The sequence below is a fragment of the Phascolarctos cinereus genome, unplaced genomic scaffold, assembly GCF_003287225.1.
Source record: "Phascolarctos cinereus isolate Bilbo 61053 unplaced genomic scaffold, phaCin_HiC Scaffold_4;HRSCAF=312, whole genome shotgun sequence".
In the NCBI taxonomy this organism is placed as follows: domain Eukaryota; kingdom Metazoa; phylum Chordata; class Mammalia; order Diprotodontia; family Phascolarctidae; genus Phascolarctos; species Phascolarctos cinereus.
The window spans coordinates 471601675-471625837 of record NW_027555847.1 but is presented as its reverse complement, the minus strand read 5'-3'; the positions used below and the strand labels follow the sequence as shown (position 1 = coordinate 471625837).

At 35.6% G+C, this 24163-nt stretch overlaps 1 protein-coding gene across 4 annotated transcripts in view; it reads left to right on the top strand.

The window, feature by feature from the left end:
* The window catches only part of CHD7 (chromodomain helicase DNA binding protein 7), a 245671-nt gene that overhangs the window by 171064 nt on the left and 50444 nt on the right, over positions 1 to 24163 (top strand). For all 4 annotated transcript variants that reach the window (XM_021005910.2, XM_021005912.2, XM_021005911.2 and 1 more), the window contains exons 7-12: positions 3100 to 3155; positions 7890 to 8004; positions 12122 to 12205; positions 16945 to 17082; positions 17171 to 17292; positions 17645 to 17888. In XM_021005910.2, the coding sequence (XP_020861569.1) occupies positions 3100 to 3155; positions 7890 to 8004; positions 12122 to 12205; positions 16945 to 17082; positions 17171 to 17292; positions 17645 to 17888 (759 nt within the window). The remainder of the gene's footprint in view (positions 1 to 3099; positions 3156 to 7889; positions 8005 to 12121; positions 12206 to 16944; positions 17083 to 17170; positions 17293 to 17644; positions 17889 to 24163) is intronic.

Genomic DNA, 24163 nt, shown 5'->3' with positions numbered 1-24163 from the left:
CTAAATTAGTAATAAGTTAAGTGCTTAAGAAAAGCTAATGGGCTTTTGGCTGTGTTTTAGGATTTTAGTATCAAAAGGGGTTGATTTGTTTCCCTGGGCAGTTTCAGTAATAATGACAATTTGCCTTACTGTGTTTGGAACTTTCCAATTTGAATGTAAAATATGTGGTTCTCAAAGTGCCCTTAATAAACTGAGCATCAGAGCATCAGTATAGAGTATCTATTTTTATGCTAAGAATATAAGCATCAGCTTGCTAATGAAAGTGAGTAGATTTTTTGCCAGAAATAATACCTTAGAATGCTTAATTTTTTTTTAAAATAGAGATTACCTCAAACATACATAGTAGCTATTTAATAACATAATTTATAGTAGTTCTTGTATTTCGGGATTTTAGTCACTTGCATAGGAGATGTCCTGGACTGTTTCTAAGTATTAATTAGAAACACTTATAACATAAAATACTTTCTTTGAGCTGTGTGGGTAGCTTTGGTAGAGAGCACTGGACTTGGAATGAGGTGACATTGGTTTATATCCCAGATCTGCCTATTCTAGCAATGTGACTCTGGGTAAGTCATATCATTTCTCTGAACTCATTTCCTTCTCTATAAAATGAGGATAATGCTCACCATCCCCTCTCTCATAATTTAATTCAACTAACATTTATTGAGTACCTATATTATGCAAGGTGCTATGTTAGATGCAAAGGCAAAAGCAGTGCCTGTCCTAAAGGATCTTATGTGGTGTTTAACTATAGGTTATTTATGAAGATCAAATGAGATCAGGTGTCCTGGCCTTTGAGATAATTGTGTCAGCTGCAGATGCTGCTTAAAATAGAGCTAAAGTCCTTCTCTGTGAGATGTACCCATACTTTTTAAGCATTTTAGGACTCTGGTGCTTCACATAGATCGTTCAGCAACAAGATCCAAAATACAGTAGCCAGTGGGGGTAGGAAAATAGATACTGATGACAGAGTTACAAACTGGTGGTCATGTATTCATCGAATCATAGATCTAGGGATTTTGTGGGAAATTTTCTCTGAGCTCCACTCAACAACACTTCTGGGAAGGTAAGAACACCGAACAGACTTCAGAGTGCTTGGCACATAGTAGCTGCAAATAAATGCTAAATAATAGGAGAAGACAATGGGAGAGAACATTATAAAAGAAATTCAAAGGAAGGAAATCTAACTTCACGGAACTTATTTAAACTTTGTGACATATTTTGAGGAGTCTAAAAGGCAGCCAGGTGGCATAGTGGACACAGTCAGGAAGAACTGAGTTCAAATCAGGCCTCAGACACGTACTAGCTGTGTGAACCTGGGCAAGTCACTTAACCTCTAATGGGGATAGTAACAGCACCTATCACACAAGGTTACTTTGAAGATCAAATGAGGTAATGTTTGTAAAGCACTTAGCACAGTGCATAGTGGATGTTTAATAAATGCTATTTCCTTTCTTCCAGTAAGATGACTTCCAACTGGCTTTTCCAGTTTCAGATTGGAACTATATAAATGAATAAATGTTAAAGCACAGGGCACAGCAGAAGAAGAATGGGGGAGATGAAAAGTGAAATGGGTTTTGGAGAAATTATTATCCAACTGTATAAGATTTTACTTTTATTTCCAAAATTCTAAGTTCTTTCTGCTGGGTCACCAAGTATGCAGGGAACAGATTTCTTTTTGTTTGTTTCAGCAAAGATTAGCAGTCTGAAACCAAGATGACCTGCCTCCTTTTAAATCCATGGTAGAATATAGCCATCATCATGGGTGTGGGGCACTGTGACATTTTCTAGACTGACCATTCTTGTAGTCATTCACCCTCCCGTGGGCTCACTAATAGTTGTTGACCGTACTGTGGACCCTCACTCCATTCCGTTCTTGGTCAGATATCTACCAGTGTTTCATACAAGTGAGCAATTCCAAACTACTAAACTATGTGTCTGCAGCTATTGGATAGTTTTGATCACAATAATTGATGATTAGAAGTTCACAGAGTTTGAGGAGAGATGAGTTTTTCTGAGTAGATTCTGTAGCTTATTCTTTAATTGGTAGGAGCTTTCAGACTTCTTTGTGGTCTCCAATTTGTTTGTACTTGGATTTATTTTCTTCACGAGTAATTGTAAAGCTACCCAAAAGCCACATGTTCCCCTTAAGGGATGATTTGACCATCCTTGTAATATAATATAGATACAATTCCTCAACATCTTTGAATACTGTTTATGTCCATATTCTATCTCATCAACCCTTCTAAAAGAAAGTGAACACATCTCAATCTGTTTAGCACTGAAACCAAATTGCAGGGGTAGGGGAGAACCTCAAAGGTTGAGACACTGACCTAAAATAACAAAGAATTGTTATCTTCCATAAATACAGTGTAGTACCCTGGAATAAGAGATGTTACATGCAGTCTTAAGTTCAAATAACCTTGTCTTTAATGGTATGTATCACAAAATCAGCCTTACTTGAATGTACTGTTCTGGGTGTTAATTTAATTTGGCTGCTAGGTATGTGTGACATCTTGTTGGAGAGAATTTAATTGTACCATTGAGTAAAACTAAAGCCATGCATAGTGATGCGCTAAAATTATAGCACAAAAACAGGCTTTAGTTTTATATGGTTTTTTGTTTAGAGTTATTAACTATAGGGAGGGCTAAACTTGCTTTAAACTATTTTAAAACATTACAAAACCCACAATGTAAAGTTGACATGAGCCAGCCAAAAATAATACATATGGCATTCAGGAGTGCAGTTGCTAATTGGCTACTCCCTGAGAAAATGGTACACTTGGCGTCTACTTAACGCTGTGGGTTTGGCAGAAAGCCAGATTTGGGGTCAGGTTGTTGTGAATGAAGCTGCATGTGGTTAGGGAGGAGTTAAAATGATTCATGTCTTAGAAGTTAGAATAAGCAGAGGGTAAGCTGTTGTAGGAAACACTTTACACATTCAGGCATTCCATCTTACTAGCCCTCTGTTGAGCTACAACATACTTTTATCCCTGAAAGGTGCACACATTCTATGCTTTGGTGGGAGGGAATAATTAAGCTGCTGAATGTCCCAGTGGATGATTTTAAGCATATTGCTGAAAATTTCTTTTGTTGCAGAAGGAGTCTGGAGAGGAGGTGGAAATAGAGGAATTCTATGTGAAATACAAAAACTTGTAAGTAAATTGTGATTTTCAGGGTGGGGGCAGTTATTTTTGGAAAGCATACTTGAAAATCTCAATCATTTTATAAAAATAATGTTTTGACTATTGATCACATACATTTATTTTTATTTGAACAGTAATTCTTTGGTGACTTAAACTTCTGTGTGAAGCAAAACACATGAGATTTTTTTAAACATTTCTTATGAATTATTTTCTTTGAAAAGTCTCTAATTGGTGTATAGTGAATATTTGCTAATTTCCTTGCCCAATAAACAAGAAGAATTTATAGGAAAAAAGTCAGTTTTAGTAAAAATGAATGAAAGAAGCTCTGTACTACAATTTCTCACCAACCTCACTAATAAGCATTTGAAAGATAGGCTTTCCAAATGAACTTCAGTGTTAATGAAAGATATGCAAAACGAATTATATAATTGGAGGTATTGAATAAAACAGACTAACTTTTATAGCTACTAATTTGGGCAAAAATCTATAGGGGATGAGTAAGAAACAAAGATAATATGCTGATCTGATTAAAAAATATTGTCATTTTTGCTCTTTGTGAGAAAAAGTAGAAATGCTGGTTCAAGGCAGCAGCTGAACAAACTAAACTGGTTATTCTCTGTACTTAGCTAAATTCTACGAAGAGATCACTTTGGCCTAGATTAAATTATCTGGACATGGGTAGCCACAGATAATTTCCATGCAATTTTTGGCAGTTTAGGTAGAACATTACACTAAGTTTGGGAAAACATCAGAAAACTTTATCATGACCTGATAATGTTAGTGAAGAAGACAGTGTAAATATCTTAATAAATGTATTAGATTATGACTACTAATAACTACATTAGTCTTTTAAGCACTGAAGATTTTCTATAATGTTATATAACCTGGTATTATCAAATTGGATGGTAGAGCTAGGATCTAAAAAATTCTCAACAGGCTAGAATTATGACTCAAACGTAATAAGATGAAATTTAATAGATATAAGGACATTAATTTGCATTTTTAAGACACCAACTTCACAAATATGAGATTGAAGAGATGTAGTTAGACAACAATTCCTGGGAAGGAGATTGATGTTTTCGTATACTGAAAGTTTAATATGAATCAACAATGTGATATGGCAACTTGAAAAACTAATGCAATTTTTGAAGTCCAGAACTGCCCAGAACAAGAGAAGTGATCATTTTACTGTGCTCTACTTTTGTCAGACCACATCTAGAGTATTGTATTCAGTTATATGCCACATTTAGTAATTGACATTAAGGTACAGGGAAGAGCTAGCAGAATGGTGATAGGATTGGAGACCATGCCATGCAAAAAAAAAAAAAAGAACTAGAGGTGTTTGTAACATGGTAAGAGAAGTCTTACAAGGGAACACGGTAGCTGTCTTCAAGTATGTGAAGGGCAGTCCTGTAGAAGTAGAATTAGGCTTGATCTTCCTTGCCCTTGGTAGCAGAACTAGAAGCAATGTGTAGAAGTTATAGAGAGGTAGTTTTGGTATCAATGTAAGGGAAAAATAAAAACCTGCCTATCAAATAACAGTTGTCCGGAATTAGAAAGGGCATGACAAGAGAAACTAAGATCCTGTTTGTTCATTGATCACTTATGATGTTGTAAAAGCAATTTCTGCCCAGGTATAGTTTGTACTAGATACTCTCTGGAGTCTTCCAACTGTGAGGTTATTTGACTAACCTTCATGGTTTCTCAGATCATTTTATATCAACAAGGAAGGCATGAATGCGGAACAGGGTTAACAAACTTGGGTTCTGGTCCTAGACATGCCACTATCCCTTTAGGCAAGCCACTTAATTTGACTGGGTCTCAGTGAACTTATCTTTAAAATAATGAGGTTAGATAAGATGACATCTAAGATTTTTTCAGTTCTAAGATTGCTTGATTTTAATGGGAAAATTTTATATATATATATATATATATATATATATATATATCATCTTGTTCAGTTTATTTTGTATAAATCTTTCAAGAACATGCAACAAGAACCATAGAAACTGATATTAAGATAGCATTCCAAACTTTTAGAAGCATTTCTATTTCAGTACATCTTTAATCTTCAGGAGAAACTATTTTAATTTAATTAAAAATTCTTTAGGAGTTAATGACTGTAAGAGAAGAGTAAATAGTAAAACAAACAAGTGGGATTACTTTGTAGAGTCGTATTAGTGCCACAGATGAACAATTAGAAGATTTAGGTTGTACATTCAAGGAATATCACAAGGACAATATTCATTGACAATATAGAGGAAAAGCTTGTTTTTAAACAAGCACTGCTAAAGAAGGAACTTGAACATCATATCAAGAAATCTGGCTGTGATGTCGCAAGTAAATTTGGACTTTTCTTTAGTCATGCTTCTGTCCAACCTACAAGGGTTGGACTGATAGATGCACTGGAATGATCACTACCTAGTGCAATTTACAGACAGTAGAAACTTCAAGAACATTTTATGAACAAAAAGAGTAATTAATACCTCTGTCAGGTTCATCAGCAAAATCTCATATTCCCAAATAAAAACATCAAGAAATACTATGGTGGTCTTAAAAGTATAATCAATTTATCGATCTTGAAGGCAACAAAGTAAGCGAAAGTAACACTTGGACATAGCAAACCCAAACACAGAGCCTAGATATTGATTGCTGGGAAAGGACACTGCAGGATAGCTTGACTATATTGACCTGGAATGGCTCAATTTGAATAAGAGACTTATCTAGCCTATGAAGAAGACAAAGACTAATTCACTTACAGACTCTGGATGGAATGATGACAAATCATTCCTGTGGGTTTTTTTTCCATTAATATTATCAGATAACCAAATAAATTTCATATAGTTATATAAATATAGAAGCTTCCAAAAATAATTTCATTGTAGTGTATTTTATGCAATATAAGGGGAAAGGACAAAATTTATATGGCAAAATGGTAAAGAAAACTTCATTACCAGAAAGAGGTGAGGGTTCCCCCCCCTTCTGATGAAACTTCCATGTGATGTGAATATGTCATATTTAGGCTCTGCAAACTGTCGGTACTATTTCAGACATTTTGTTAATCTCATTTTCTTTATGTCTAATCTTAATCTTGAATCCATGCATGCCTGTTTCCCTCCTCTAATTATATATTATGATGAAGTAGCACAGCTTTAATCATCAACTCTGATTCAGCTTTTCTCTTCTTTCTTTCTGAAGTTGGTTATTATCAGGACTTAAAATATAAAGTCACCAACTAAATGACTGGGAATTTCATCCTGGTTTATAGGAAGTGAACTGAGGCCAGACACATTTTCATAAGTATCTGTCTGTATTTTCATTGCAACATTCTACGCACTGCCTCCAAACTGCAACTGAAAGTTTTCGTAAATGTGCCTGTTTCCAGTTCCAAAGGGTGGCTGTACCACAACTTATCTTTAACTATAGTGTTACTTTTGTTGACCAAGAGTGTATGTCTCAGTGACAGAGCTTCTTTGTTAGAAACTTAATCACCAGAAGTAGAAGTGTCCTAGCAGCCATAGGGGTGTGTTCTAGGAAATGTAAAATGTGGGCAGAGAGTGGAGGGCAGGTTATGAGTCGTGATTAGGGAAGGGAGAAGAGAGGCCTCACACATTTATGCTCAGGTAGAGTATGGGTTGAATCTGAAGGAGGGAGCCTTTCAGCAGGCAGAGACCCATGCTTAAAGAAAGACTGGTTGAAGTCCTAGAAAAAGCAGGTGACAAAGGGAACACAGGCCATCCTCTTCCACCCCATCTTTACCTCCAAAGCCCCCTCTGGAAGTGTGTTCTAGCAATTTCCAGAGGCTATTTTATCTTCCTTTGTAGAAAAATCGGGCTTTCTGTGATCATCACTGGTATCTTGCCTCACCCTTTAAAATGGTGGGGTGGGGTAACGTCATAAAATGAGAAAAGCTTCCCTTTCAAATTAATTGAGTAGAGCTAGTATGATGTTAAAGCCCCTTCTGATCTCCCCACCTTCTTATCATGCATAAAACTCCTTTAAGGAGAAGAAGAGCCTTTCATTTCACAATTCAAAATAAAAGCAAATGCCTGGATGAGGCAACACTTTAGTATAAATGAGTTTCAGTTCAAGTATAATAAATCAACAAGTATGAATGTTTGATTATCAAATCTTTCCTTAGGGATAGGGTGAAAAGAAGGGGAGGCTGGGGGCAGAAGACAAAATTTCAAGCTTCCCCCCTTTGCCTAGGGTAAGCTCTACTTGCCTTTAACTGGGCTGGGTCAAAGAGAAGGTGGTGCATGAAGTCATTTTTGTCCAGCAGGGATAAGCCCAGACAATTCTGCTTCATAGACTTTATGGTTTTTTAAAAGCAAAACTGAATTTATATAATAAAGGGGTGTCTTTCACAGAAAGATATCATTATACACTTACCTTTCAGCTTCCATGGCAATGTTGTATTCCAAAGTTATATTCCAAAAATATAACTTAAGAAGAATTTGGCCCCCATAAAAGAGATTCCACTTCTCTTTTCCATGTGTCAGAGAAGAGGAAGTTAATCCTACTCACCAAGCTTTGGTCATTAGTGACTGCCTTTCAACTTAGTTTTTCTTGTGTTTGTTGTTATTTCTTGAACATTGACCAATGCCATTTTTTGGAGTAGTAGAGGGAGGAAGTACAGTGCTATAACTGTTAATGGTTTATTTAGTTTGTTTAGTTCAAGAGATAAAGGACAAGTTGGAGAATATTGTTTGTTTTTCAAGGATTATTATTTTATTCTTTTAGCTCTTACCTTCACTGTCAGTGGGCATCCATAGAAGACCTGGACAAAGACAAGAGAATTCAGCAAAAGATTAAACGATTTAAGGCAAAGCAGGGCCAGAACAAATTCCTTTCAGAGGTAGGAAACATGAGGTTAATTTTTTTAAAAGGCTTTATGACTGTGTTAATGTGCTAAATTTAGAATTTAAATTCAATTAAATTATCTGGAGAAATTGGTTTGCTTCATTTATTGCTGTTTCTTGCATACTCCTAATTGGTTATAGCTAAAAAATCTTTAAACAGGAATTTTTTTTTCACTTTTTCTATTGCTTGTTCTAAAAGATAACTAGTCTTTTCTTTCAATCTTCTGGGGAAATAATTGTGATATTCTGATTAAAATCACATACTCAGGCAAAAAGGCTAGTACACAAAACTCTACTAAAATGTAGGAAACGTAAGAAAAATAAAAATATGAATTTTAGAATTTTACAATCCAAAATACTGATTTGGAGGATGTGTACCAGGTATTTCCTATATTTTTATTTATTTTATTTTATATTTCCCAGTATTTTAAATACTATATATTTGCAAAAAGGTAGTGACATTTTTAGAAATTATGTCCTGTCATATAGATGTTATATGCCTCCTTATTCTGAGTTATTTGTGACATAAGAAGGGACCATAATACCTAAGACAGAAAAGGGAGTCTGCATTCAAAAGCAATACTGGGTCCCCCTCCACAGTAGTCAATTATGCTAGAAAAATGCCTGACATTTTCTGTGATTTGGCTTACTGCCCACTCGGGACTCACGGCTTTTGATCACCAATTTAATTTCACTTAGAGCCACAAATAACATAAGAGAAAAGATCCTACCGAATGAAAAATTAGACTTGCTGATTTACCCAGATCCTCGCTATGTAGCAAGTTAGAAAAAGATCTAGAGGGTTGTGAAATGGTATATAAAATTATCATTCCTTTAACAAATAACTTTTATTTTGAGGGATAGAAATACTCAGTCAATTCAGTTCAATAAGCATTCTCAATATTTTGCATAGAAATTTTTTTTGAAAAATCAGCAACCTAGAGGTCATTTTAGGTTCATCTAGAATCCTTTTATTTTCTATGAGTACTGTCTGACAGATTTCACATCTTTTTTTTATTATTAATTTATTTTGATTTATCAACAATCACTTCCATGCTTTTGAATTTAAAATTTTTCTCACCCTTTCTCCCCACCACCCTCCCCAAGACGGTGCACAATCTGAGATAGGCTATACATATACATTCCTATTAAACATATTTTCACATTAGTGATGTTGTAAGTAAAAATTAGAACCAATAGGAGGAACCACCAGAAAGAGGAAACAAAACTCAACAGAAGAAAAAAAATTGGCAAATAGTATGCTTCAATCTGCATTCAAACTCCATAGTTCTTTCTTTGAATGTAGATAGCATTTTCCATCACGAGACCTTTGGAGATGTCTTAGATTCAAGTCTTATTTTGGGTAGGAAATTCAGTTGATTTATTTTAATCTTCACTGAGAAACATGTTAATAGATTAGCCTTTGATTTATTGATAGTGAGCTGTTTACCTTTTACCAGCCATTTTTTCAGGTTCATGGAATTAACTTTACTTATCTTTGAGTCCTTAAGTTTACTCAGTCTCAACAGGAGCTATTTCTAGGGGAATCTCATAAAGCTTTATGTTTGATGCATTTTTCAGGAGGTCCAAACAATATATGATATTTATGGTAATGGGAAAGTGGAAAAATCAGGCTTCATTTTAGAGCCTGCATCAGAGGTTGAAAATTATAGTAGTAGAAGAGTGCCAGGCAGCAAAAGTGCCAGCTTTGTCAATGGAGATGAGAAAGTCAGGAAATAGTAGTAGTTATGTGTACGCAGTCTTACATCTGGTCCTGACCATAGCTCTAAGTGCAGCCAAGACACATTTTGCTCTGCTGTCTATTTAGTCTTAAAGTAGGGAAATTGGAGTATAGTATCTTAGGGAATTTTTGCTATCAGCTGACTATGTGGCCTTAGGAAAGTAACACCTTTATTGAGCCTCATTTTCCTGATCTGTAAAATCAGGGAGTCAAATTTGATCTATAGGTGTCTATTTGACACCTTCAGTGTCTAAAATTCTAATTTCTAAGATTGTGGTAACTTTGAATTGGGTCAAGGCACACCACGGAATGTATGTTTTTCAAAATACATGTCATCAATAGTAGATGAATCTCTTCCACCTAGCAAATGGAAATTTTTAATGCTGTGCTGATGAAAAATACTTAATAATCAGAGAAAATCACACCTCTACAGAAAATGGAAGTCTTTTCAAATATTTTTGTTAAAATGTTAATAAAGAGACCCTTCTACGTGGTTCCCCCACTAGACTTTAATTTTCATTTATATATATATGTACACACATATATATATATACATATATATATAAAATTTTCATTTATAACTGTTTATAGCAGTCGATTCTCTTTGTTTATACAAAGTTCTTCTTTATTCTACGCCTTGATAAAGTAAGTTTGAAGTGTTGCAGTTTATAACTATAAAGACCACATAGAGCAGAGGTTCTTAAACCTTTTTGCACCATAGACGACTTTGGATATCTGGAGAAACCTCTGCACCTTTTCTCAAGGTGTTCTAAAATGCATGAGATAAAATATGCATGATTACAAAAGAGAAGTGTGTATTTATACTGAGATACAGTTGTCAAAATATTTTTTAAAAATAAATGTGCACACCCCAAGTTAAGAACCCCTGAATAGAGGACCTTATATTTTAATTTTAATTTTTTACAGCAGGACATTACAGCAGGAGCTGTAATTTCAATGTTGTAGGGAACTCCTAAGTGAGGATACTCCACTGTGGTCAATAACTTACACTCTTAGCATCCTTGGGTACTAAAAAGTTAAGTGATTTGTGTCAGAGATGGAGCTTTGAATATAGGTCTTTCTGGATCTGAAATGAGGTTTCTCTATCTGCTTCACCTCATCACCTCTCCCTTTTTAATAAATCAAATAAAACATTTGCATTTTAAATAAGCTAAACATTTTACCAAACCCTTATCTTTGACATAAAACTCTCCTTTAAAACCTTAAAGTAGTTTAGATAAAACATTACAGTTTAGCTTATTTATCCCTGATTTGTAGTGAAAAGTACCAAACAGGGATTTGCGCGCGCACACACACACACACACACACACACACACACACACGCCTCAAACCTCTTGACTTAACCTTGGCCTTATGTAATAGAATTCCATTTTTGTTAACCATGAAACTATCTTTTCAGCTGACATATCAAAGTCTAAGGATCAAAGATCAATGGTTTGTAACATGTTTAAAAATTCTTGGAGAAATCATAACAAATTATGGCAGCATGTGCCTGATTATCTATAAGCATGCATAAAAGTGACAATTTTAATTAAATGTATTATTTGTTTTCTGGCCAAAACTTTAATAACTAATATGTTTTGTCTTAAAAGAGTAACATAAGCACTCTTCTTTTTAAAGTTGCTATTTCTTTATATTTCATAACTTAGCAAGTAATTACTTGCTTAGTAGTAATTTTTTAAAAAGAAAGTTTTAGGATGTTAGCCAAAACTTAAAATCCATTTCATTATTCTTTTTCTTAATGCCTTGCTCCTACACAGTATTGATATAGACAGATCACAAAAAGAATTTAGAGCAATGAGAAGAAATTTTTTGTAAGTGGAATATCAAGATTGATCAGTAAAGAAGAAGCAACAAATGATGAGCTCTTTATATGTAAAAATTATGAAATGGCAAATAGAATTTTAGTGCTTTCAGTTTTTAAATAATATTTTGTAAATGGTTCTTTAAAGCAGATAGACAAATACAGCAGTTATGATAATCTGATATCACTTAGTGTACATGGCTCTAATTTCTTTATTGCAAGCTGTAGTTTCAAGAATGTTAAATGCATTGCATGCTATAAGCCTTTTGGATTGCTCATTAGTGAATTGTAATTTCACACTTCATTTAAAATATTCTTAAACATTCTCTCACAGTAAAAGGTTTCACACAGTAATTAAGAGACCCGGTTAACAAAGTCTGAGAAGTCTGATTTCCTCACGGGGAATGATCTTGCTGAATTGTAGCTTTTCAATTAACATATTGAAGTTTGCCAAATATAAATTTTGTTTTGCCATGACCCAAAATATTATTGCCTGGTGAAGAGTATAATATTGAAAATAAAGTGAATTTTGTTATTGTTTTTATAGATTGAAGATGAACTTTTTAATCCAGATTATGTAGAAGTTGATCGGATACTGGATTTTGCACGAAGCACAGATGATAATGGAGAGGTAAAAGAAGACAGAGTGAAAAGAAATTAAAAAGTAGCTGAGGCTAAGTTTTAGCTGAGTTTGTATGTTGATTGTTTTTTTTCTTTTCTTTTTTTCTTTTTTTTTAATATAAATTTATTTATTTTTAGTTTTCAACATTCACTTCCACAAGTTTTTGAGTTCCAAATTTTCGCCCCATCTCACCCCTCCCCTTCCCCTAGTCTGCCTTCTCTTCCATCTCTCCCCCCCTTCTCTTATACCCTTCCCCTTCTATTTTCCTGTAGGATAGACGTCTGTACCCCATTTCCTGTATTTCTTATTTCCCAGTTGCATGTGAAAACATTTTTTTTAAAACATGTGTTTTTAAAACTTTGAGTTCCAAATTTTCTCCCTTCCTCCCTCCCCACCAACCCTCATTGAAAAGGCAAGCAACTCAATATAGGTTATACATGTGCAGTTATGCAAAACACTTCCATAGTAGACATGTTGTGAAAAACTAACTCTATTTCCCTTAATCCTATCCTGCCCTCCCATTTATTCTATTCTTTCTTTTGACCCTGTCACTCCTCAGAAGTATTTACTTCTGATTACCCTCTTTCCCAATCTGCCCTCCTCTCTATCATCCCCCTGCTCTCTTGTCCCCTTTCCCCCCCTATTTTCCTGTAGGGTAAGACAGATTTCCATACCCAATTGAATGTGTACGTTATTCTCTTCTTAAGCCAAATCCTATGAGAATATGATTCCCTCATTCCCTCTCACCTTCCCCTATTTCCCCTCCACTGTGAGAGACTTTTCTTTTCTGGGTTTTTTTTTTTTGTGAGATAATTTACCCCATTCTACCTCTCCCTTTCTTCTTTTCCAAGTATCATCCTCTCTCATCCCTTAATTTTATTCTCCAGATATGACCCCTTAATCTTCAACTCACCCTGTGCCCTCTATCTGTCTACCTATATATACATACATATAAGTTTTTTCCTTCAACTACCCTAATACTGACAAAGTTCTCATGAGGTTACAAATATTGTCTTTCCATACAGGAATGTGAACAGTTCAATCTTAATAAGTCTCTTATGATTTCTCTTTCCTGTTTACCTCTTCATGTTCCACTTGAGTCCTGTATTTAAAAGTCAGATTTTCTATTCAGCTCTGGTGTGTTCATCAGGAATGCTTGAAAGTCCTCTATTTCACTGAATGACCATTTTTCCCCTGAAGGATTATACTCAGTTTTGATTGTTTAAAGTACGTTTTTGACAGCTTTTAAGTTTGGGTACAAATTATGGTATATCAACATAAAAAGGAATTTCATGCTTCCCCAAGAGCAAAGAGTTATTGTTCTTTTTATAGTTCACTAATTAAATTGTTGACACAGAGAGAAGGAAAAACAGAGAGATCTAGACTATACTAAGCAATATAACATAGTAGAAAGAGAATTGGACTTTGGTATATTTGGGTTTGAATGCTGTCTCTGACACTTACTAGTTATGTGACTGCAAGCAAGCCACTTAACATCTCAGAGCCTTAGTTTCTTCCTCTCTAAAGTGGCGATAATTATATTTGCACCACCTACTTCACAGTATTGTTGTGAGGTGAGTGCTTTATAAAACTTAGTGTGCTATGTACATAGGAGCCATTTTTAACACACAACCTAAGTTTCAAGTTTATTTCTTCATTTATGGTGTTATGACCTCTAATAATGCATAACAACTTAAAACCAAATATATTCAATGTTGCCTACACACACCCACACCCACCCACTATTATATGTTAATTATAATCCATTTAGTTTAGTTTATAAAATGTTTTATAAAATAAATATTTATAAAATATTTTTTATTATTATATGTTTATAAAATCTTTTATATGAAGCCAAGCTGCTGAGTGTGTTCAGTGAAGAAGAACTTGGTGAAATTCGTTTAAATACATTAGTAGGGCACCTGTTAACTTCATTTTGGTTATCTGTTTGTTCATCCTCAACGATAATAATGACAACAATAACAATTCACATTTCAGTAGTGGTTTAAGGTTTACAAAGTACTTTTCTCACAATAGCTCTAGTACTACTGCTTAGCCTCACCAGATTTTAATGACATTTGGTATTAGAGATCCTTAATTCATCAACTAAACTCAGTTTTGGTTCACAGTGGATAATATGGGATACTGATTTACACGGAACATCAGTTAGTGCATTGCCCCCTTGCTATGTGTTTACCTTTGCAGAACTCTATCTAATTGTAAAGAATTTTTTTTTTAGTGAGGAAAAGATCAATAAATGCGAGCTGGTCTTTTGCTGTTCTGGGCATTGGAATGTGCCAGCAATCATCCCTTTTTTCTTCTTATATTTTGCTTGGATTTCATATCAAAGCTTTGGGTCAGATGGCAACTGTCAGCAGGATCCTTAGCCAGTGTTTGAAAGTTATTGTGGTAATATCTTTTCCAGTCTTTCTTAAATATACTAACCTGCTTCTGAGCACTTGTACAAAGATGGAGATACAAACTAGCAAAATATCAATTTAGAGACCTCATTGGCCATATTACCAAATAGCCAGAATGTCTTGGCATCATGTTCAGAAGTTTGAGAATCTGTACCAGGACATGAAGGTTAACAAACCATAGATTTTTCTTAGGTGGAAAAAGGAAGGAAATTCCATAGATGAGTGACTTACACTTAATGATTTGCTTCCATTCTTGCAGAGTTCAGAACTAGAAATACGTACTTATTTTAAAACTCATTGTCTTACCCGAGATTATACAAATAGCAATTAAGTGGCAGAGCTGGGACTTGAATCTAAGTGGTCTGTCTTCAGCATCTATTATCTCTATAGATAGATATAGGGACTTTTTGAAAGGGGTGGGGGAGAGAGGCAGGGAGAGAGGAAGGAGAGAGAGTGACAGAGAGGCAGAGAAGAAGAGGGACAGAGGCATGTAAGCACACTTTCCTCTTAAAAAGGCAGTATGATACAGTTGCAAAAGTGCCTTGAACTTGGAGTCAGGGGCCAAATTCAAATCTTAGCTTTAGCAGTTGCTATCTATGACCGTATCCAAATTACTTTACCTTGCTAAGCTTCAGTTTCTTTTTTTGTAAAGTGAGGAAGTTGAAATAGATGACTTTTAAGGTCCCTTCTGGGTCTGAGACTATGGTTCTCACTCTTCTTTCCTCTTTTCTTCTCCCCTGCCCCATCTCCTTCCCTTTTACCTTCCCTCTCATTCCTTCCCTTCACTACTCCTCTTTCTTCAGATTCTTCCCCTTCCTTTTTTCTCAAACCATTTCACAAATCCTCAAACCCTCCCCTTCTCCTCTTTTCTTGTCCTCTTCTTTACTTTTTTCTCCATCTCTATCTTTTCATTCCCTCCCTTCCTCACCTCCTCCATTCCCCTTTCCCCTTCCCCTTGTATTTCATCTTAGCATCCTTTCCTTTCGCTTCCTTCACCTCTATCTTTTCCTTGTCTCCCTTCTTCCCGCCTCCTCCATTCCTCTTTTTCCCTTCCCCTTGTATTCCTTCTTTTCCCTAGCATCCTTCCCTTTCCCTTCCTTCTCCTTTCATTCCCTAGAGTACCTCTCCTTTTACCCCTTCTCTCCCTCCTCCCCTGTTTCCCCCTCCTGCTCCCACTCTCCTTTTCTTCCCTTCCTTTTCTCTTCCTCTACCCTCACTCTCTCATTTATATATGTATGTGTGTGGAGAGGTGGGATGTAAAAATCAGCTGTCTTGATAAACTAAGACATATATGTTTTATTTTTAATAAGTATAATTGAATAATATCAATAGAACACATGTACAGACAGTGTGGTGTGGTGGATGGTATTGGGGTTGGCATTAGGAAGACCTACCCTGCTTATGCTATTAGATCTGTGACCCTGAGAAAATTACTTCATCTCTTGATGTACCTCAAGTAAAGCTGAAGCCTAGTCTACTAAGTTAAGAATGGTTTCCTTTTGGAGGAAATTCATAGACATAGAAACATAGATTTAGAACTCAAAAGGGCCTTAGAATTCATCAAGTCCAACTCCCTCATTTTATAGATAAGCATACTGAGGTCTAGAGGTTAAGTGATTTATCCAAAGTCATACAAGTAGTAATTAAGTAGCAGAGCTTGGATTTGAACCCAAGTCATCTAACTTGTGATCTATCACTGTTCCCATTATGTCAGTACTACCACCACTCATACTACATCTTCCTCCCCAGACCAAGAAATTATAGGTCTTTTCCATATTTGCATAATAAAATATATGCATATGTTTAGCATTAAGATCAAATGTTCATTTGAATTTCCACTTGTGACTTTTCTAAAAGGGGAAAGAGAATGTTGTGAAGGTGTATAGCATCTGTATAGGCAGGATTTTATCAAGGTGTAAGAGTGAAAACTACATTTACAATCTTAGTGTAATCAAACATTATTTTCTATTTAGGAAGAGAACAAAATAATAATTATTAGACTTACTAGCGTGATTATTTTTTTCTCTGGCACTATATTATGCATAATTTTCTTTTGAAAATAGCTGTGACCTAAGTAGGGACTGAAATGAATAGTATAACAAAATACTTAATACGGCATTTGGTTTCAAATCATATTGTCTTAGAGGATGATATTTAGTTCTTTCTGATGTGAGAGAGCATTGTGAAATATTTTAACTACTTTTTCAAACTTGGTTATCATAATATTTCTAGAAATGAGTAGCATATGTAGATTATAAAGCAGCAGATTTTTTTCCTGATTTAAAAAATTAATCTAATTCTGACTTATTTAAACTATTAATCACAAAGCCTGTAACCCATTATCTGGTGAAGTGGTGTTCACTTCCATATGAAGACAGCACTTGGGAGCTGAAGCAGGACATAGACCAAGCTAAAATTGAAGAATTTGAGAAACTGATGTCCCGGGAGCCAGAAACAGAACGTGTGGTAAGAATTGACTCAAAACAGAGGATTTTGTAGCAAAGTAGTGTAGTCTTTGAAAAACCACTAATGGGATTTGGTGTGTTTAAAATAGGAGCGACCTCCTGCTGATGATTGGAAGAAATCAGAGTGTTCCAGGGAATATAAAAACAATAACAAACTCAGGGAATACCAGTTGGAGGGAGTAAACTGGCTACTTTTCAATTGGTACAACACGTAAGTTGAAGCTTCTTTCTTTTCCCTTTTTTAAAAAATCTAGTTTCTCCTTGTTTTATTTAAAATAATTTATATTTTTAAAAAAATATTTAAAAACAAGATTATTCTTGTTAGCAATTAAATAGAAAACCAATGCCTAATATTCAGAGATACATATACTAATGTGTTATTTATTAGAATTTTTTTTTATTTCTTGGAGATTTTTTGGTGAAACTTAATTTTATTAAAAATCAAAGAGGACATGTCAGCCAATGTCCATGTAGTCATGCATTTAGCATTATAGCCATTTATGTGTTTTGAAAGGACAGCAAGAATGTGTACCTATTAAATTTATTTTTTCTTTTTCCCCCAGGCGAAACTGCATTTTAGCAGATGAGATGGGTTTGGGAAAAACTATCCAGTCCATTACATTTCTCTATGAGATATATTTGAAAGGAATACATGGCCCTTTCCTAGTAATTGCCCCATTGTCCACAATCCCCAACTGGGAAAGGGAATTCCGTACCTGGACAGAGTTGAATGTGGTTGTGTACCATGGGAGTCAAGCTAGTCGCCGGACCATTCAGTTGTATGAAATGTACTTCAAAGATCTACAGGTAAAGTTGTATGCCTTCTTTCCTCTTGCACGTGCATACAGAGTCAAAAATTAAGCTTTGGGCTTAATGATTTGGAATGTCATAGATTCTGTTGGCTGAGGAATTTGCGTTAAATTACTTCCACAATTTCATTATTTTATTGTATTTTCCTGTCATAGAAACACAGCTCTATTTCCCCCTTCCTTCTTACAGCAAAATGGTATTTAAAAATCAGAGAAACCTGTATATCAATAAATTATGGACAAAAAAAGTTTCCATTTCTCTTCCATCCTGTTGTTTATTCCCCTTTCATTTCCCTTTCTTTCTCCTTTCCTCTTTCTTCTTCTCTCTCCCTCTACCTCTTTTTTTCCTCTTAGAAAAATCAGCTTCAGAAATCTGGGTTCAGGTCCTACCAATGATGATTATTACCTGTGTAAACTTGAGAAAATTACTTCACCTCTCTGGGCCTCAGTTTCTTCATCTGTAAAAGGAGGCTGTTCAGTCAGGTGACCTCTGAGGTCCTTTCTAGATTTTGACTTATAATCCTATAATATCTTTTTTCCTTTTTCTTTTTCCTCATCCTTCCTTTCTGGTCAGTTTGGAAGGCGTTCTCTAGTGGAGGGACTGAGGGATCCATTCTTAGCTTTATACTGTTGAACATTTTTATTTGTGATTTAGATTATAGCCTACATGGCACAGTTGTCAAATTTGTAGATAACACAAAGTTGGAAGGCATCACTAATGTGATAGCCATCCAAAAATATATGGACAGGCTAGAATACTGGACTGGGAAGGCAGTGTGGTACAGTGGAAAGAGCCATGGCTCTGGAGTCAGAGGACCTGAGTTCAAATTCCACTTCTTAAACTTAGTACTTTTGTGACCATGAGCCTAAATGGACCTCATTTTCTTCATCTGTAAAATGAAGGAACTGGGCTAGACGGCTTCTAAAATCCCTTTGCTCTCGTGGCAGAACATGAAAAGGAATTAAGAAGCCTCTTGATGAGGGTGAAAGAGGAGAGTGTGAAAGCTGGCTTGAAGCTTAACATAAAAAAAAAAAGCACCAAAAACTAAGATCTTGGCAACTGGTCCCATCACTTCCTGGCAAATAGATGGAGAAGACGTGGAAGCAGTGTCACATCTTCGTATCTTGTGTTCAAAGATCATTGTAGATGGCTACTGCAGCCATGAAATTAAAAGATGCTTGCTCCTTGGAAGGAAAGCTGTGGCAAATCTGGCCATCATTCTAAAAAGCAGAGACATTACCTTGCCGTATAGGTCCAAGTAGTCAAAGCTATGATTTTTCCAGTAACAATGTATGTCTGTGAGAGTTGGACTCAGGAAAGCTGAGCTCCACAGAATCAAATTGTGGTTCTGGAGAAGATTTTAGAGAGTCTTTTGGACAGCAAAGAAATCAAATCAGTCAGTACTTAAAGAAATTAATTCAGGCTGTTCACTTGAAGGTCAGATGTTGAAGCTGAAGCTTAAATACTTTGGCCACATAATGAGAAGATGGAACTCATTGGAAAAGGCCCTGATGTTGGGAAAGATTGAAGGCAAAAGGAAAAGGTAACAACAGAGGATGAAGTGGCTTGATAGTATCATGAAAACAATGCACATGAACTTGGACAGGCTTTGAGAGATAGTGGAGGATAGAAGGGCCTGGTATGCTATTATCCATAAGGTCACAAACATGACTGAACAACAGCAACAACGATGAGGAGGTCCCTTCTGGCTCTTATTCCGTGATTGTATTAGATGAAATGTAAGGAGAGGAATACATCCAGAGTTGTATTTGGGTTAAAAAAAAATCAAGAAGTACAAGGTGTCTGAGGTATAGGTAAAGTACAGTTCCTCTGAAAAAGAGATGGGATTTTAATGGACTGCAAGATCAATGTGAGTGTAGCATGGGAAGCGAAAAAGCTAATATGATCTTAGATGGCATAATGTCCAGGACAGGAATAGAATAATTTTTCTGTTCCCTGCCCTGGTCAGACCACATCTGGAACACAGGATAATTTTAGGAAAGAAGTTGGTAAGCTGGAAATCATTCAGAGGAGGCCAACTAGGATGGCAAACAGCTTCAAGTAAATGTCATAGAAGGACCACTTGAAGGAAGGTAGGAGTGGTTAGCCTGGAGAAGAGAAGAGTTTCTAGGGTAAGGGAAATAGCATGGTAGTTGTCTTTAAGTATTTGAAAAACTAACCAGTAGAAGAGAAGGGATTAGGTCTGCTGTTTTTATTCCTGGAGGGCAGAATTAGGAACTATGGGTGTTGGGGGGTTTTTTTTTGGCTTTTTGATTTTTTGCAGTTGGGGTTAAGTGACTTGCCCGGGGTCCCACAGCTAATAAGTGTTAAGCGTCTGAGGCTGGATTTGAACTCAAGTTTTCCTGACTCCAAGGGCAGAGCTCTATTCACTGTGCCACTTAGCTGCCCTGAGTGTTGATTTTAAAGAGGAAATTGGGCTCAATATAAGGAAAAACTTTATCACTATTATAACTGCATCAAAGTAGAGTGGGTTGCCCTAGGAGGTAGTGAGTTTCCTCTCACTGAAGGTCTCTCAGCAAAGGCTTGATAATTTATTACTTATCTGGTTTGTTGTAAAAGGGATTCCTGTTCAGGATAGATTGGATTAGATAGTCCCTTCTAACTCAGAGCCTTCCTTTCTTCCCTCTATCCCCTCTTCTCTTCCTCTATTCTTCTTTTCACCTTCTTTTCTTTCCCTTTTTATACTTTTTCCTCCCATCCCTTCTCTCCATTTTAGTGCATTTGTCACCCTGATTATTAGAGAATTGTTCTTAGTGAGGTTGGTTGCTAAATAGTAAATATATTTTATTATAGTGATTACTTTAGTTTTGTGTGCCTAAGGGAACACTAAATGAAAAAAAAAGAAACTTAATTGGGAATAGAAAGATGATAATTTATTATTTGAAGTGAAAGATAATAAGATGTACAAATTCCACAAATTTATGTGTAGTACTGAATCCCTTTCCAAAAGGATGTTCATAACAGTATGAACAGGCAGGGTATCGCTGGCAAGGCATTGTATGTAAAAAGGAAGGAGAATAATGGATTATAGAAGTAGTTTTAGATTAGAAGTTATTTGGAAGTAGCTTTTTTTTAAATTAATAAGCAGAGAAATTTTGTTTAAAAGAACCTATAAATGAAAGTTAAATAAAAAAAGTAACTCATCTTTGTTTCTATTACTTTATAAATTTTCTTATTCTTTAAAAATCCAATCTTAAGAAGAAAATTTAACTGATTTTGGGTTTTTTTTTAATGAGAAATAGCCCAATGTTAGGCAGCTCAGTAGGCAATCTTTTCAGCTCAACAGTTTGGTGTGAATCTTCTTACCTGCTGCTTTCCTCCCTTTATATAACCTATAAGAAAGTAGGGCCCCAAACTAGGCTGCAACTTCACTTTAAAAACAAAAGATTGGAAAAGCTATAATTTTCTACAAAAGTTTAAAATCTGTTAAAAAGCAAATCATCATGAAAGTGTTTCAAAATAAATGTTAAGGTATACTGGTAGGTGATAAGATATGTCTTACACTATCTTCCTAGACAGACATAGTAGGGTGTTTGTATAGTAGCTGGGTGGTCAGACTTGGAATAAGAAGCAATTTTGGTTCATATTGTACCTCTGTATATACTGGCTGTAGAACTATAGTGTCACTTAGTCTTTCAATGCCCTGTGCAACTTTCTAAGACTGTTACAGATGAATTTCTGATCTCTTTCATTCCATGAAATTTTCATACTGTGAATTCCTTACACTAATAAATGACAATGCCAGATTAAAAAAAAAATACAACATAGACAAGTCCACATCTTTACCACAGCTACTTGAATTTGATAAGAACTAACTGTGTGTCCTTGGGCAGGTAATAAAACTTCACTGGGTCTTGATTTCCTCCTCTGTGAAAGACAGGAGTTGTACTAGGTGATCTCTGAGATCCCTTAAAGAACTAAATCTATGAACCTACTACTTTCATATGACTTTGTCTTTCGACTTGGTCTAAATGGGGGGAAAAAGCACGTGAGGGAGAGGGACAAGAACCTTTTATTCTTTGAAAGGGCCTATGTAAGACCAAGACTTTTCTGTTCAGCAGTGAAACAATATAGCATCTTAGAATTAGAAAGGATCTTATAGGATAAACAGGGAAAAGGGAAGCAGGTGGGCTAATTCCTGGATATGAGGAAGCAATGAAAGAATGACTTGCCTGTTTCCTTTTTCATCTCCTATCTGCTCTGCAAGCTGCTGTCTAAATCTTACCAACTTCACCCCTTTCTCAGTATGTTGCCCAAAGTTTTGGGGGAAGGTTGTAGTTGTCTGCTGAGGCAAGACGTAATAATGACAGCAAGGAAAGGTAAATTCTTGTTACTCCTATACTACCCCTCTGTTCTACTGTCCTTTCTACAGAAAATTGGCTTTCATCTTAAATGTTGCTAAATTTTAGTTTATTCTTTTGTGTACAAAACTTAATGTTTAACACATGCTAGAGTGGAAAGAGACCTGAATTTGGAGTCAGAAGACATGGTTTTGAGAGCCAACTGATAAAAGGTCTGTGTGTGACCAAGACTTTTCTGTTCAGAGATAAAACAATAGAGTCTTTTTAAAATTGTTACTTATTTTAAACATTCTTCTCTTTTTAAATTTTGAATTCCAAATTCTCTCCTTCCCTCACCTCCCTCTCTCATCCAGTGAGGAGGCAAACAAAATGGCGTTTATACATGTGAAGTCATGCAAAACATATTTCCATATTAGCTGTATCACAAAAAGAAAGGGAGAAAAATATACTTCAGTTTGTACTCAGGTTTCATCAATTCTCTCTTTGTAGTTGGATAGCATTTTTTTTTAATCATGAGCACTTTGGGATGTCTTAGATCTTTGTATTGATCAGAGTAACCAAGTCTTTCACAATTGATCATCTTTATAACACTGTTGTTACTGTGCACAATGATCTCTTGGTTCTTCTCACTTCCTTTTGCATCAGTTCATATAGGTCTTGCCATGGTGGGTTTTTTTGTTTGTTGTTGTTGTTTTTCTGAAACCACCCCCCTCATTATTTCTTATAGCATAGTAGTTCTCCATCACAATCATGTGCCATGTCTTGTTCAACCATTCCCCAATTGATGAGCATCCCTTCAATTTCCTATTCTTTGCTGTCAGAAAAAGCTGCTATACATATTTTGTACACATAGGTCTTTCCTTTTGAAGTTCAGATCTAGTAGTGGTATTGCTGGGTCAAAGGGTTTGCACAATTTCATAGCCCTTTGAGCATAATTCCAAATTGTTCTCCAGAATGACTGAGCCATTTTACAACTCCACCAACAATTTATTAGTGCATCCATTTTCCCTCATCTTCTCTAGTATTTGCCATTTCTGATAGATGTGAAGTGGTACCTCAGAGTTGTTTCAAGTTTCATTTCTCTAATCAATAGTTATTTAGAGCATTTTTTTCGTATGACCATAGAGAGCTTTGATTTCTTCCTTTGAAAATTGCCTGTTCATATCCTCTTACCATTTGTCAAATGGGAAATGGCTCTTTTTTTTTCTTTTTGGTGAGGCAATTGGGGTTAAGTGACTTGTCCAGGATCACACAGCTAGGAAGTGTCAAGTGTCTGAGGCCAGATTTGAACTTAGGTACTCCTAATTCCAAGGCTGCAGCTCTATCCACTGCTCCACCTAGCTGCCCTAGGAATGGCTCTTTTATAAATTTGACTCAGTTCTCTATATATTTGAGAAATTAGGCCTTTATCAGAGAAACTTGCTGTGAAAAATTTTAATATTACTTCATTGCCTATGGTATCTTTTAGCAAAATGTTGTTTTCCTGATTATGTCTTTTAATTAAGTCAATTTTTCTTAAGTCAGCTGAAGCATAATAGATTCTGCTCTAGTCCTTTATTTTAACTCTGTGTGTGTCTTTCTGTTTCAGCTGTGTCTCTTGTAAACAACAATTTGTCACATTCTGATTTCTAATCCATTCTGCTATCTGCTTCCATTTTATGAGTGAGCTCATCCCATTCACATTTATGATTACTGTGTATTTCCCTTCATCCTATTTTTCTTCTGTTTATCTTTCTCTCTTTCTTTTTATCTTGTTCCTCCTCAAAAGTCTCTTGTTTTTGTCCACTGCCTCTTTTAATCCACCCTTGGTTCTATCATCCTTTCCTCCCATTTCTCTTATCCTCTTCCCTTCCTGCTTTCCTGTTGGGTAAAGTAGATTTTTATACCCAACTGAGTGAGTGAGTGTGTGTGTGTATGTGTATGTATTCCCTCTTTGAACCATTTCTGATG